The following is a 15545-nucleotide window of genomic DNA, read 5'->3' as shown; positions in this document are numbered from 1 at the left end:
ATTAAAAAAATACTAGATCTCATAACATCCATATTTTACTTAGGAGACCTCCCAATTTTAATGATGCTTGAAACATTCACAGAGCTCTTTAATTCCCTGCAATATGTGAAGATGAACTGAATAAGGTTTTTATAAGTCACATCTCAGCTTTTTATGGAATTTATCTTTTTCTTATTCTAAGGATCAGCACTGAATACTTCTCTTTGAGTACAGGTTTTGTCTGCTGAAATTTCTAAAGTAGTATCAGAACACGAATGCACTCCCAGGACAATATTTCATTATTAATAAGGTTAATCCCCATTGCCTGATTACACCATCATTACAGATGTCTGGTTCACACATAGCACTTCAAACCCCCATGGAAAAAACAGAAGTTGAAATTTTCACATTACAAATGCACACAGGATATAAATTTGGACTGTGGCATTTTCTGCTGTCAAACCTCCAGAAAGTCTTTACCAAATCCTGCAGATAGTCACAAATCCACACTGAGCCCAGATATTAGGGGAAGAGAATTCTAATTACTTATTTCTGTAGAAAGAAGGGGCCTCCACTGGGTTGTGTTTTACTGTGCTGCTCTGTGCAGCTTTGCATGAGGCAGCTTTTGGGTGCAATTTTCCTTCTACCATTTCTCTGCTTCAGTTGGCCGTTCACGCCCCATAGCTGCTCTCCCCTGGATGATACAGCTACACAAACTACTGTGCTTATTATATATAAATTAGATGTTCACAACACTGGGAAATAAATGGATACATCCAACCGAAGACAAAAATAAATATGACTTCTGTGACCGAATTGATTTTAATTTTATTTTCTTTTCTATACACATAACTGATTTCGTTCTTTCCACTCATTTCCATTCTGCTGCTGATAGAAATACATATAAGATCTTAATATCTTCCTGCTGCTAAAATGTTTTCAGTTCTTAGGGTGTAAAACTGCATTATAATAATGAGTGAACTGTGCAAACATACTGTAGGCTCTTCTGATTCATGCTAGTAATACAGGAAAGACTGGACACACATACAGGTAGAACCAAAATGAATAGAAAACAGAAATGTCCACATTTTAGGAAACACAGGAGTCATCCTACACAAAGCTAGAAGATTTACTTTGCAATGTTTAGATTTTTTGAGCTATATTCACCTTAATCTCTTCTGGATTTTAAAAAGGATAAATTTTTGAAAGGATAGAAAACATTTTCTTCCTTCTATAGCTGTCATCTCTGACAATGATCAAATTACACCAAGTGATAATAACATTTTAAAATTACCCACTAATTTGTGTAATTCAAATTCTTAGCCTTCTTCGATAAATCAGCAGCTCTCCTTTTTTCTTCAATGTGATGCTGAACACGCCTTTTAAAGTCTCATTACCCTCAAGAGCTCAGCCAGCTCTGAGTTGAAGACAAAGTAGTTTTAAATGAATAAAAAGGCCAGCTACAACGGTAAAAGATCTATTTTGTACAAACAGATAAGTGACAGATTTGATGTGTCAGTTGCTGTTCTGGAAGAAAAAAGTTCCGGTAGCTTTAAGGTAAAAGGGAGAGAAAATCCATTCCTATAATTTAATTAATAATATTTGCAAAATGAATATCATAATTTCATTTGGAAGCAGTCTGATTATAAACTGACAGAATGTTAAAAATTTTATTACATTTTACTACAGGTGACTAGACTCTTATCTCCCAGAGAAGAAGTGCTTAATTTCTCACTAGTGCTGGATTTACCTTCTTGATTGCGTAAAGAAGGTGTCTGGCCTAACATTTCTGTCTTTCTAAGGCTGTCCTTTGCAAAAAGTTGTGGGCTCCTCATTCAGCACCAACTGCAAGTCTAAATTCTCAGCAGCAAAATGTGCTCCTGGGTAGAACAACAGACAGGATACAAAACAAAAAGCCAGGATCACCTCCTGCAGTATTTTCATCCTCTCAAAAAGACACTGGTCCATAGACCAGTAAAGAACTGATGGACCTACACTGTCAACATCTTGTGATGCTTCTCTTACAGCTGCCTTGCCTTCCAGCTTTGTAAGCAGTGCTAAAAGTAAATCATGCTCTTCTTTCACGTCTAATTTAAGAAAATGCATATGAGTTCTCAGGGAGTTCAATACAGATCTCTCTGAATTAAAAAAAAAAAACAACTACAAACAACAACAACAAGAAACACAGAAAACTTCACTTCGCAAACAATAGAAAACATCTAAAAACTGACAATTGAGCACCACATTTTTTTAGTACTTATGCAAGAAAGGTAAAGAACATTTCAGATCAACCTTAACAAGGAAAACTCATATGGGTGAACTGTTAGTGGAAAGTGTAGATTCTTCATGCAAGACAAAGAACATATTCTCCCTTTCCTGAAACAATAAGCAAGGTTGGTTGCAGATGGAAAAAGTGTGACACAAAATCACAAAAATTACAAAATAAAGCACTGTCACTTAAAGAAAGTAGTAGATTCTACTGGGATGGAGAATAAGGAGAGAGATAATATTATAATAAAACTAAGCAGAAGGGCCAAATGTTCTCTAATAATAGAGCAGACACTGTTTCTTCCAAGCACTTCAGCCTCCTGTTTTTTTCACAGGACACTCTTTCTGAAGATCCAGATGGATGACTGCTGAACTAATTATCCTAGTGTTCCATATTGGAAACCAGGTTTTTTTTAAGGACTGAACCTCATGAACAGCAAATATGTTCTTACTGTAAGGGGCATCACTAAACTAACCAGGATAATTTTACTGCTCCTAGTTTAAGCCCCATATTTTCAGAATTTGTGCACATGTAGTCAGGCTTACTGCACATGCAAATGACTGCTCAGAAGGCTGACTGCTCAGCTGTCTACAAAATTTCTGCAGCCACATACACAATCAAGACTAATTGCATGCCCATTTTTATGTAGTTGAGTGATTTGGAACAAGTGAGGTTTTTTTCCTCCAAGTAAAACTCAGACCACTCAAGAAGATCTTTGATCAACCTAATAGAAATGTTCATTTCCCCTTATGCTACAGCCTGCTAATGGTGATCAGAAGTGGTTTTAAAAAATGGAAAGATGAAACTGATGCAGTTTATGCTTCTTCAGTGACTAATAATGCTCAAAATTATTTGCTTCACTTTTGAATCTCATTTCTCAAGGTCACTGAAGTAATTTAGGCATCTACATGCTTCATTTCAAAACTGACAAACACTCTGCATCTGAACAGGAATTTCAAGAGAACATATCACTTCAAAAGAAATTTTAAACAAAAATTTAAAATGTCAGTTCAAAGTCTGGCTCAAGAATCTGTGTGGGGAAAACAGGAGAGTATAATGAAAAATGCATATAAATCTGTACACTTCAGATCCATGATGTAGGATATCTTACAGACAAGTTCAGGGTCCTGTCTTATACACTCTCCTATATGAACCCAAGCAAAGCAAGTAACTGTCCAGAGATGTGCTCCACTCCTGAGCAAACATGATGCCATTTCAAATTAGCATACCCCCAAAGTATCTGTGCCAACTTATTTGTGTCTCTAATGACTTCTTGCAGAAAGGAACTTGAGTGCAGCAGGCTGAGTCTCACTGTGCCATAGCACTGAATGCCCAGTCCCCTGGTGGGACTTGCAGAGTTTCAGATCAGCTCTGTATGCAAGTTGCAGCATTATTAACCTCAGAGAGGCCAGCAGCCAAACAGGAACACAAGGAACTCTGAAGAGCAAAGTCTCATAATCCTGCTCACACCTACAGTTTAACCATTTTTCTCTCCTGCACTGTGCAGAGGTGTCTCCTTTGTTTCAGGACTCATCTTCTACAACAGAGCTGCTATGTCCTGTTTGTGATGGATGTGGCAACTGCTACAGCTTTCCTGACAGTTCTGTCACTCATTTCTTTCCCTTTGTTTTTCTTGTTTTGCAAGAGAGAGGCCAAAAAGGAAGAGATAATCCCAACTCTCATGATCAGTGGCCTCTGGAAGTGGGGAGATGTGGACTGATGTGCTGATGCACTGAATACTTCAAACAAAAAATTAGCAAAATATTGGGTGGAACTAAGACCAACTTAAGAAACATGAGCTCAGTGCTGACATTTTACTTCCTGAATTTTATATTTAATTTAGCTATACAAACATGCAATTATAGATAGAAATCATATGATGCAATGAGCATTATACTGAAGGGCAAATGAATAAGATTAAGGTAATTTCCAGAATGAGTACTTCAGGCTTGTCTTAGTACAGCAGTATCAAAAGCAATAGATATGAAATCTGAGTAGCACAATGTCCAATGGGAAAGCAGTCTTTTGAATGCTTTGGTGAGTATCAGGCTAAATGCTGTGAGTTACTAAGTGCTCAAAGACTGAGCCTTAGAGCCATTTGCTATATAATTGGTTATTTATTATTTAGAAGTGTTGGACTAAATTCCTCTCAGTTGCATTGGCTCAAACACTGCAGCCAAAGAAGGAACATTCTGTGAGTGTCCTGGTGCATATGAGCTCAAAGTTCATCCTAACACTCCGAGTGTTGTATCAGTGGTATTATTTTCTTTATTCATTAGCTGCAAATAACTATTTTATTTATTTATACTTACTGTGTATCAGTTTACACCAAAATGTATACAAACACGGGCTCCCTGTCATGTCTTGCGTTATCTTAATTTGTGTGAGCTATTAAGCTAGACTGCCATACAGCCTTAATGGCATTAGAATATCAGCAATAACCCCTACATCTATATGCTAAAAGTTCAGGCCTTGACCTTTAAGGCAAGATGAACAGATATCCATTTTCATTTAGAAAAGCCAACAAACATTCCACATTGACTGAAACATATGACTGACCTTCTCTTCTGACTTTATTAAACAGCTAAATCCTATGAAAGTTCAGGTTATTTTAAAATGCCAAATAAGCAATAAATATTAAGAAATCATAATTACAGAAGCACATATTGTAGGATTATTCTACGATTGTCACCCTATATCATAAAGCTTATGCAATATATAAAAATGCAGCTGAAATAAAGAGGGTTTGTCTGTATTAAAAAAAAGTCAATTCTCATATACTACATCAATTATCAGAACATACAGGTTAAATGAAAACTGAATTTCAAGATGACACCTTGCATGCCTCAATGCACCACACAATGAGTTTTTAAAGTGAAACAATGTTGCCTGTCAGCTACAAAAAAGAGCATTTGTTAAATATCTATAAAGCCTATATTATTACAACATCCTTCCTTGGAAATAATTATCAAAAACAGTCAACATCCCTACTGAACTCATATTTACAACAAAATACTTGGGGCATCCTCAAGTATATTGCTGCATTCGTTGCTCCATATGTGTGTTCTCAGAGTGATCAAATGTAAGTCAAAATGGGAGGGAATGCTTATTTCTACAGTGGATATTAACAAATGAAAGACAACAATGATAGAAAGGCATCTTTCCTTATGCACATTTTCTTTATTTTTACCATGCATAAAACACGGTTTCTACCTTTATCTATAGCTTTATCTGAGCTAGGTGCCATTCTACCATAAGTGGTATTCTCAAGTAAGCCAACTGCTAGAAACAAATATCCCCTTTAAACTTCTGAATTATATTCTAAATATATTTCAAAGTTCTTACTTTGAAAGTGAGAACTTTGTAAGAGCCATCAAACTCATCTGGTATGAACTAGATGTTAAAGTATCTTCGAGATCCCTTTTCATCAACAGGTAGCATGCATCTTCTTTACTCCAAACCCACCTACGACATTAGTGCCAGCAAGGATAAATTACATTATAGCCTTGGGGGGAGTATTTCTGAAACAGTATCCCGTGCAAGATGACCAACTATAACAACATATCATACTCAAAAATCCATAAAGTGCCAAATTATATTCTTGCATCTTATGAGGAGCTCTAACACCATATTTGTTTCACACAAAAATATTGTGGTCCCAAATTATATACTTATTGTTTAGTGCTTTTTAAATAATATGAAATGTTTATTTCCACTTCTGGCTGACAATTCTTTTATGTATCCAAGTAATACTTCTAAAGACTTCCACAGACATGAAAAACCCAGGTAAAAATCCCTGTAGTGACTGATAGTGTATTTATAAGAACACTGATTCCTTACTCAACCAATAACAGCAAGTTTTTCCAAGTAGGCTGATCTGAGCTGATGGCCTAGAGAAATTCTTGAAGGAGCATCAACAACAGAAGCAAACTGTCAACTCAACCTTATGTCATCCAAGTTTGTAGAGCTTAAAATTCAGCAACCAGAAAGAAGCAATCTGGTGGTTCATGCGAAGTTCATAGAAAGGAAAGCATAATGATAATGTGACAAGTAGCCTGGTACCTGTGAAACTGTAAAATGTCTACCATTCAATGCACTGTCTTCAATGTCTTTCAATAAAAAGGATAATTAATAAATATCATTAACATTAAGCATGTAAGAGTACCTTAAGGGGAACGTACCCCAAGTTCATGGAGAATACTGTCATATGGACAATCTTTCTGCTGTGTAATGTAAATACTGTTCTTGTTGCTAGAGACCAAATTATAGCTAATCTTAAACATGCTCATTTGAATACATAAAGCTTACAGCATGTATAAACCTTAAAAAAATCTTTTCCCAAGAGCTAAGAACACTTGCATCTAAATGTCATTTTATTATACTTCCAACTATCTTAAAAGCATCTACACATTAACTACAAAAAAATACCAAATTTTCTCACATCATAAAAATTTCACAGATGTACCAATGCATCTACATGTGCACATATAACACAGATGTTGAGATAAGCACACACTACTTTAAATAGTGTCTCTCACCCCCATTCAAATTATATTAGCATAAGGGCCAAGACAGGAAATATCACATTACAACTCAACCAAAGGTTTTAACATCTCAGTGGAAAAAAATGAAAGCTTTAGCTGGAAATTAGAATGTCCAATTTACCAAGTGGATCCAAAACACTCTTAAAATCTAAAGGAAAAACTAAATTTGAAAAGTCTTAATTGTGAAGTGCAGAACATGAGCCATTTTGCTTAGTTGTTTAAATAGTTCACCACTCCCTGGGTCTTGGCCAACAGAATCTGAGGCATTTACTGCACTACTTTATTAGCTGAGAAACAGAAAAAAATGTCAAAGCACTCCTCAAAATGGCCTTTTCCAGGCGTGCTGCACATGCTGAAGGCAGGGTGGGTCTCCTGGGCCTGCTCTCAGGGACAAGTCAATGTCCCTGATTTTTGCTTGGCTGCAAAAATGAGCCCATTGCACTCCGCATGCTGCTGCCAGCCTTCCTGCCCAGGACAGTGGCACTGGGCACACACACATCCCCTACACTCATCTCCTGCTGCATGAGGAGCACGCTGGTGCCTTACCTTTCCTCAGCTGTATGCTGAGCCTCTTCCCTATCTTTTTGGTGTTATAGCCACTGTTGGCAGCAGAGGCGAGAACTTTCTGAGGTGACGGTACCAGGCCGGAGGGTGGTTTCCCTGAAGAGTTCACACTGTGAGGTAGCTGTGAGTAGGAGTCTGTCTGGTCAGAGTGGTTACCCGCTCTAGACATTCTCTGTAAGGTGTGAAGTCCAGAATTGTTCATGCTTTTCCCGTCAGTGTACTGGGAGTCGGGGCTGAAGCGGCTGGAGTAGAACATGCTCTCGCTCTGGGACAGCTGCTCGTACTGCTCCTTGTTCGCCGCAGGGACCACGTGGAACCAAATGAACGGCGTACGCATGGCTTGGCGAAACATATGCTGTGCTCTAGGTTTTAAAGTGAACAGAAAATTAGCAAATTAGGACTGGCAGACTATAAGATATTATAAGCATAATTACTGATGTTAATTAAGCAACACGAGCTGACAGACACATTGCACTCGAGCATAAACCATAAAACTTGAATCTGTTCACTTGCCTATTTGGTCTGCTTTTCGCTAAGGTTTACTGCTTTAGGGCAACACTATGGTTAAATATGCTTAACGACTAATGTAGCAAATACTGGATTCAGAAAAGAAAAAATTTTAACCACAGTCATGAAATGCAGACAGTTCTATTGCAGGACTGCAGTGTCCTTTTGTTTTGAACCTTGATAATTGTAATAATTGCGATAACTGTTACCACAGTGACAACAGAATTATTAGAATGAAAATGACTAATTATAAAAGACTATGTATTCCACAATTTTCTGATTATATGGAGTCTTGCAACCAGTCTAGCTTACAATTCAATTATTTTCAGCTGGTAGTGTATCATAATACAACATTAAGAAATAGGAAAAAAATGCTCAATCCTGTATAGACAGACACTGGGCTTCAAGGTCACAATCCAAATTATACAAAGACAACAAGGTCTCTTCACAGACTTTACAAACTGTGATTCAGAACCTTAGAACAAGCAGAGACAAGCTGCTTTCAACCATATGGTACCAGGGTGATGTTTCAATTCAGGTTAGAGTCAAAGAAATTAAAACCACATTTCAAATATGTATTAAGTATAAGATGATCAGAACAAATGATATTTGGCCCTCAGTGTGCTATGGATTTCAGAACAATATTATAATCCATGAAATCACTCATTACCTGCATATCTCTTTTCTAGTTTTCTCTTTCTCTTAACTGGAGTGTGAACTACAATCCCCTCTTAAAAGTCTTTCTCATTCATGTTGAGATTCTACTAAGTCCAGACAACCACTAAGCAAATATACCTCTCTCAAACTTCTCCAGGAAGTTTCTGCATGTACAGCTCTCTTAGTTCTCACACAATCAAGAAACCACATATTTTTAAAATGTTAAAAATAAAGTCCTCGTGTTGTCCATTTATATTGAACATGGTGCATTGCAAATATAAGAGCAAAAATCATATGGGAATTTCAAGAAAAACAGATTACCAATATAAGAAGAAAAAAATCTATCATGTATAAAAACAACCAAATGATAATTGCATATAGTCAAACAACAATAATTAACCTGTTGTTCTGTTGGCTTTTGTTTTTTTTTAATCTGGCTATATAAAAGCCACTAATGCCCAGGGTGCTAAGAATCAAATAATGCAATGTAAGGTGTGGTAAGAACACTTACTGCTCAAATCTCCTGTTCCGCAGGTCTCCGTCATTAATCCTGACAATGCAATCGTTCTCACGGAAAAGGTTTTCTTGTTCAGCTTTTCCACCCTTCTCCAATCTCTTCACCAGCAGCCCCAGGGTTCTGGAACATTAAGATTACAAATTATTACTATCTGAATAATTTGCAACATAGAAAATCTTATTGATTTAATATTTTATCATGATTACTACAGAAACTATATCTTAAACCATCTTTACCTTGTAGTAGGATAGCACAGTTTCAAATAACTTCAAGAATTACTTGATTTATTATCCCTTTTCCATGAAACAAATGGCCTGGGTGTATCAAACATGTTAAAAGTAAGAATGAACAGGTTGTGGGATGACAGCACGTCCATTCTTGAAAAAAGCCAAGATTTCTGTGTAGTAAAAACTCCAAGAACCACCACACATCTGAGAAAATATATATTTTTTGATTAACTGAAGCTGAATAGGTTTAACTTAAAATTTGAATTTCTGAATTAGAAGAGAATGCCACAGCCTTCACTACTCCTTCTGTGCAAGTGAAACGTGAGGTTATCTCATGTAATAAGCAGCCTGTAATGAGGGATGGATAGAGAATTCAGTAAATTCACGTGGACCAAACACTTTCATTTTTAAATCTTAACAATTTTTAATAAAACAAAAAAGATGAAATTAAAAATTTAAATGTTCTTTCTAAATTCAGAATCTTAAATTAATTGACTGCAGCCAACTTCATTGGATAGCCTCTGTCCAATGAGTTAGCCCCCTCTGTTTCACGCTTACCCACAATATTATCTTAAGGACATATTTAGAGAGAAAAGTTAGACAAATATTCAACCTGAAATTAAGAAAAAGGATTCTGAAGAAAGGACTTTTGGGGTACTGGCAGGATAGTATGCAAAGTCAGTGATGTTTCTATACCTGAACTCTCTACCCGAAGGACAACTCAATCTTCAGGATTATTCTGGCATTGACACTGCATTTGATTTTTTTGGGGTTTTTTTTTGGTTTTTGGTTTTTTTTTTGGTTTTGGGGGTTTTTTTTGGTTTTGTGGGGGTTTTTTGTTTGTGGTTTTTTTTTGTTTGTTTGGTTTTTTTTTTAAGAAGATCAGCTTCACAGTGAAATCCCACAGGATGTGGGACCAGCGGATGAAACTCACATCAGCCATGTCAACAGCATTACCTTTTTCAGAATTCATTTCAAAGCATGGCATGAAAAATACTTGGTCCAAATCAGCAGGAATTGGAAGACCACATGTGTTTCAAGCAAAAACCTTCCAGTGACCACCCTGAAAGGTGTAATGTAATACCTCAGAGTAAATGAGCAGTCAGTGGTGCTCAAAAGGACTCCTCATGTGCTCAAAAGTTACCTACACACTTGAGCACTTCATCAAACAGGTCAAAAAACCAAAATTAACTTATTTCTTTAAGTTTCAATTCTTCATTTACCAATTTATCTCCAGCATAAGCAAATAAATGGTTTTTTTACAGAACAGTCATACATTTTTCCTACAAGGTAGATGAAGTAGTAGGAGAAACAGTCCTAGTAGTATTTCCATTTTGGACCCACCTAGAGACATTAAGATATGAAGTTGAAAGGATCTATACATGTAAACAGACCACGAGGAGAAAAACAACATAAATTCTGACAACACAAATCATCAAATGAAGCTTGAGTCAGACATTTGCATGACAAAAAACTCTACAAGTCCACAACAGTGGCACACTATCCTAATGACCACGTTGTACTACAATTTTCTAATCATTATTAGGTTATGTAATCACAGGAAGTAAAACAAAACAAACTTTAAAATATCAATTCAATCCCTTTTTTCCCCTCTGTTCACAAAAAAAAAAGTGTTGAAGGCAGTCTCAGATTTTTAAAACTGATAAATAATTATAAAGAAATTATGGATGATTTGATAGTTCCTTGAAGAACCAAACTAACAATTATATTAATAGTAAAAAGGAAAACTACTTGTATGGCTTCACTATGCTATTTTTATCAGAATTATAGTTTTGGCACATAGAAAACTGACATGTTAGAAAACAAGTTTGTGACTTCTTCACTTGTGAGTTGAATTTCTTTTGGGGAGATTGTCATTGAGCCACAAAGTGAAGCTACTGTAACTCTAAATGGGGAAGAGATAGGCAAAGGAAATTATAAAATAGGGAATGCTACATTTAAGAGAAAACCAACAAAATACTTGAGCAGGAAAGAAAGGAGCTGTATCTACTCTTCCTTTTCTTTCACTTGATGCCCAACAGCTCTTTGATGCAGGTGTACTCCTCTGCAATGTCCAAAGACAACTCAGAATTTGGATGTGCATGCAATGCTTGCACAAGAGCAGACAAAGAAACAACAACAGCTGTTTGGTTTATATGGTTAACTATAAAAATTACCAAAATATCAAAACAATATCTACACAAAGTACAACAATCTAAGTTAATACAATGACAATACACAACACAAAGTAATGTGGTTATTTCATCCCACTGTCTCCATGTGCTTATGACTACAAAATGATTGCTCTATCAATAGTTTTGACAGCATTTTTCTTGAAATGTTCCTTTCTACTGTCTCACATTCTGAATTTACATCAAATTATTAATGCAAGATGCACCTTTATGCATGGTTTGACATTTCTTAAATGTATTCCACTTAGGCTTTCAAATCTGTAAAAATATTACTAATCCTAACCAATACTAGAATAATGTAACAGATAAACTACCACTCAAAATTGTAAATAATCTCATTAAACAAAGGGTACAAGTTCTGCTAATGAAAGACTGGTCATTTCTAATTCAGCATATGGTGCCTGCTCATGAGGATTTTGCTTTTTAACAAATGTTAGAGCTAGGTTAACCAAGGCATATAAACCTAAAGTCACTGAGAGCAAATTCAAGGGTGGATGAACAGACTGAGTCAAAGCTGAAAGCAGGCTTCTCACAGTGCCTTTTAATTTATTTAATTTCTTATATAAACACATGGCACAAAAGGTCCCCTTAGACACAATTCCAGAAACAATTTCCAAATGAGTGTTTGCATAGCAGAGAAAACTAGAACTACAGAAAATTTATGTTCTTAAAAAATGAACAAAAGCCTACCAACTTCCTACAGTATTTCTTCAGCATACTATGGTCAAATGTAAGAATGTGACTCTGAAAAAGACTTTCTGGGAATTCATGTTTGTTGTTGCAGCAACTGGAGATAAACAGAGTAGACCTGATATTGCAAATATGCAGTAACCTAAAAACAAATTGGATTTTTTTCCCTGCCATATGTCACCATCATTAATCCTGCAAAGTGGAGTTATACTACAGCTTCAATATTATGTTTCCTACATTAGGAAGACATAAATTTTGAAAACATCTTATCTCATCTGGTATAAAGTACCAAAGTCAGTATATACATTTTTTTAAACACAATCATGTAGCATACAAATGTATGGGTATATTTGAATTTGCTTAATTTTGTCCAGTTAAAGTAAGTCAACACAGTTTTTAATACAAATTCTTCCATTACAAAACTTCTAAATTCCAACTTTTTCAAGAAAGAGATTAAATATGACGTGAACCTTTGCAAAACACTCTGCAAGTCTACAATCCTGTTGAAACAATAAGAAATAAAAATTTTGTACCTGTGCTGTTTTAGCCTAACATTAGCTGATGTAGAAACTGAAGAGAAAATGCCAAAGCACAGAGCTCAATCTTTGTATTTGTTTTAAATACCTAATTGGGAATGTAAGCAGCTGAGATTATATTAGCATTTGTACCACTGTATTTCCACAAGGTTCATTACTCTAATTATACTATTAAAATAAACTCAGCTACATGTGTTAACATTTCTGTTCTCAGTATAAATTACAACCAATGATAAAATTAGAAATAAGCAGCGATTTTTTTATTGACATCTAAATTGCCTGACTTAGTTGGGGCAGTTTGTGCAATGCGAACTCTCCACATGCCATCCAGATGTATGGAAATGATGATAATTTATCTTAATAAAAACTGACAGTGGAAGTAAAAATAAAAACTGACACTGAGCATCTAGACTATGATTCAGCCATTGTGGCCCATTGTATGTACACACTGAAGTTATTTATGTATTTACCTGCAAGCTAACTGTAGCGTAATCAAATCAGACAGAACAGAAAATAGCCAATTTAAATGTTTACATAAAGTCGCTAACATGAAAAGGCAAAAACTAGATTAAGGTACAAAAATGAGGATTGATTGAAAAGCTGATGTGCAGCGGTTTCATGCTTAGAAAGATCTCTGAAAAGTTCTACAAGACCATAAACACAGTATAAAATTCCTAGATTCAGAGGTCAGAATAGGCAAATTGGCTTGTTTGTTCAAGTTAATTTATTGTGGCTACTCAATGCTAAATTGTACATAAAGTCCTTTACCCGATAGTGACATCACAGCACCACTGTGTAGGCATTTAAATTTCATGCCTGAAGTCCAGAACCAATTCCCAATCTTTGGTAACCACTTCTCAGCTTTTTAGCTTGACTAATACTTCAAATTACGCTTAGAAAACTTCTTAAAGGCTGAGATCAGACAGTCTGAATTCAGATACAAGACTGAGGGAATGGTACATTCACTCTACAGAGAATTTTTTCCCCATACATATGTTTTTGCAAGCCATAGCTACCTTTGAGACTTAAAAGGCTGGAAATGCAGAAGAATAAATGGAGAGGCAGAGAGCACGGACCTCCTACTTGATCAAAGAAAATATGATCATTAGAGAGGCACCTTGAAGGCAATATTATGGACTCTCACTGTACACAATGGCCATTAGATACCACTTTAGTTTTCTTTGTACCTTGAGTACAAGACTAAAATTTTTACAGTTACATATGAGGTGAATTTATAAACTCTAGAAAATAAAGGATATTTACAATTAAAAGAAAAAAAAATAGAAAGAGAAAAATAATAAAAATTTTAAAAATAATTAAAATATTTTAAAATCTATAAAAATAATAAAAATAATTTTAAATTTTCAAATTTCTAGATTTCTAGTTAGGGTCTGTGTATGTTTAAATGCTCACCTCCATTTGAGGTTTTTCTTTCTTTTTAATAAAGCCTGCTAAATTTGTAATTTAAACTGACAAGAATTCTCTTTTTTTCCCTTCTTTGGAGACTTCCTAATATTTTAAGACATTTAAGATACATAACAAAAAACATTTTTAGCTGTAGGTTTTAGATGTAGAGTTAATCATGGATTTTGTGGCACATTTCAACAGAAGAAAAGCTGGCAGAGCTGTGCATACCTGTCTGTATCAAAGTAACATGTCTGATACTTATTAGTGGATGTTCATTGTGGGGTTTTCAGATGAATATCCAAATCCTTTTCAGTTCTCCTTTACTAAGTAGACTTCAGAGTAGTCTTGGGCCTATGGGACTCTGATTTCCATATCATTATTCACAGAGATTTCTGATGTTCTCTCATATATTCCTTGTGTCAATTGAATCTCTTTCCAAAGACAGACATGGCAGGATTTCAGAAGAGCAGCTAGGGTATAGAGCTTGAGAAGATTTCAAAAGCAGAAGAGGCCATATAATGGTAAATTAGGCTATAATTACTCTTGAGCTTTCAGAAAACTTGGTGCATCTCGCTTAAACATCAACAGAACATCCCACATCATCCAGGCTGCTCAAATGAGATTCTTAAGGGACTGTTTGCTCCTGTCTCTGAGCACCTAACAAGAAGGAAGGATTGGTGGTATGCTAATTTTGCACAGAGTTAGAATTTTCTTTCCTTTCATATTTTTCTCTCATTCATTTCCTCTTTTTTCTACTCTTATCTGAACACTTTCCTACTTGCCTTCTCTTCTTCCTTCATTCTACTTTCATTTTCATGCCTCCTTTTCTGCTCAGCACTGATCTATGCCATTGCAAAAATGTGCCAGCCGGTTTGCAAACAAAACTTCTATCCTTAAAAAATGCATAACCATAAGGTGATGAATATGTATACCCTCCTCTCTTTTGATAAGGTGAATAAAATCTGCTAACAAAATCATATGATCAAATAGGCCAATAAAAGACAGATACATTTCTAGAGGCAAAACCAGAAGGATAACAAGGAAACATACACAGAATAAAGTTTCACCATGTCTTTACAAATCAATAGTGCAATTCCCAGAGAAATACATGGGTTTTTATTTTAAAAATTCTCAGTTTTACTGGGAACAGAAATAATTTGTAACATCTATATAGATGAGACAGAGACCTTTACAGATTTTGTTCAAGATCAAAAGCCAGTACTCAAAAGATTCTTATTCCAAACCCTCAAAAGATCATGAAAAAGCCAAATATTTTCTCAACTGAAGTAAACAACAGAGATATGGCACATAATTTTTATAGTTTTGGAGTGTTTCCTTAAGGAGGGATTTTCTGGTGTAAATTTTTTGGTGGGGGAAGGCTCCTGCTTATTGCATAGGGGAAAAAAAGGTGAATTGCATAATACTTTTTCAAGCTATTGATTAAATAACCATTGCC

General features: G+C 35.5%; 1 protein-coding gene across 15 annotated transcripts in view; it reads right to left on the bottom strand.

Moving 5' to 3' along the window:
* Nucleotides 1-15545, bottom strand: part of PARD3 (par-3 family cell polarity regulator) — a 441795-nt gene that overhangs the window by 196105 nt on the left and 230145 nt on the right. For all 15 annotated transcript variants that reach the window (XM_064395692.1, XM_064396060.1, XM_064395762.1 and 12 more), the window contains 2 exons: nt 9032-9157; nt 7339-7718 (listed from right to left, as the gene is read on the bottom strand). In XM_064395692.1, the coding sequence (XP_064251762.1) occupies nt 7339-7718; nt 9032-9157 (506 nt within the window). The remainder of the gene's footprint in view (nt 1-7338; nt 7719-9031; nt 9158-15545) is intronic.

This window comes from Passer domesticus, chromosome 1, assembly GCF_036417665.1.
Source record: "Passer domesticus isolate bPasDom1 chromosome 1, bPasDom1.hap1, whole genome shotgun sequence".
In the NCBI taxonomy this organism is placed as follows: domain Eukaryota; kingdom Metazoa; phylum Chordata; class Aves; order Passeriformes; family Passeridae; genus Passer; species Passer domesticus.
The sequence above is the reverse complement of the archived record's forward strand: the minus strand, read 5'-3'. Positions and strand labels throughout refer to the sequence as shown.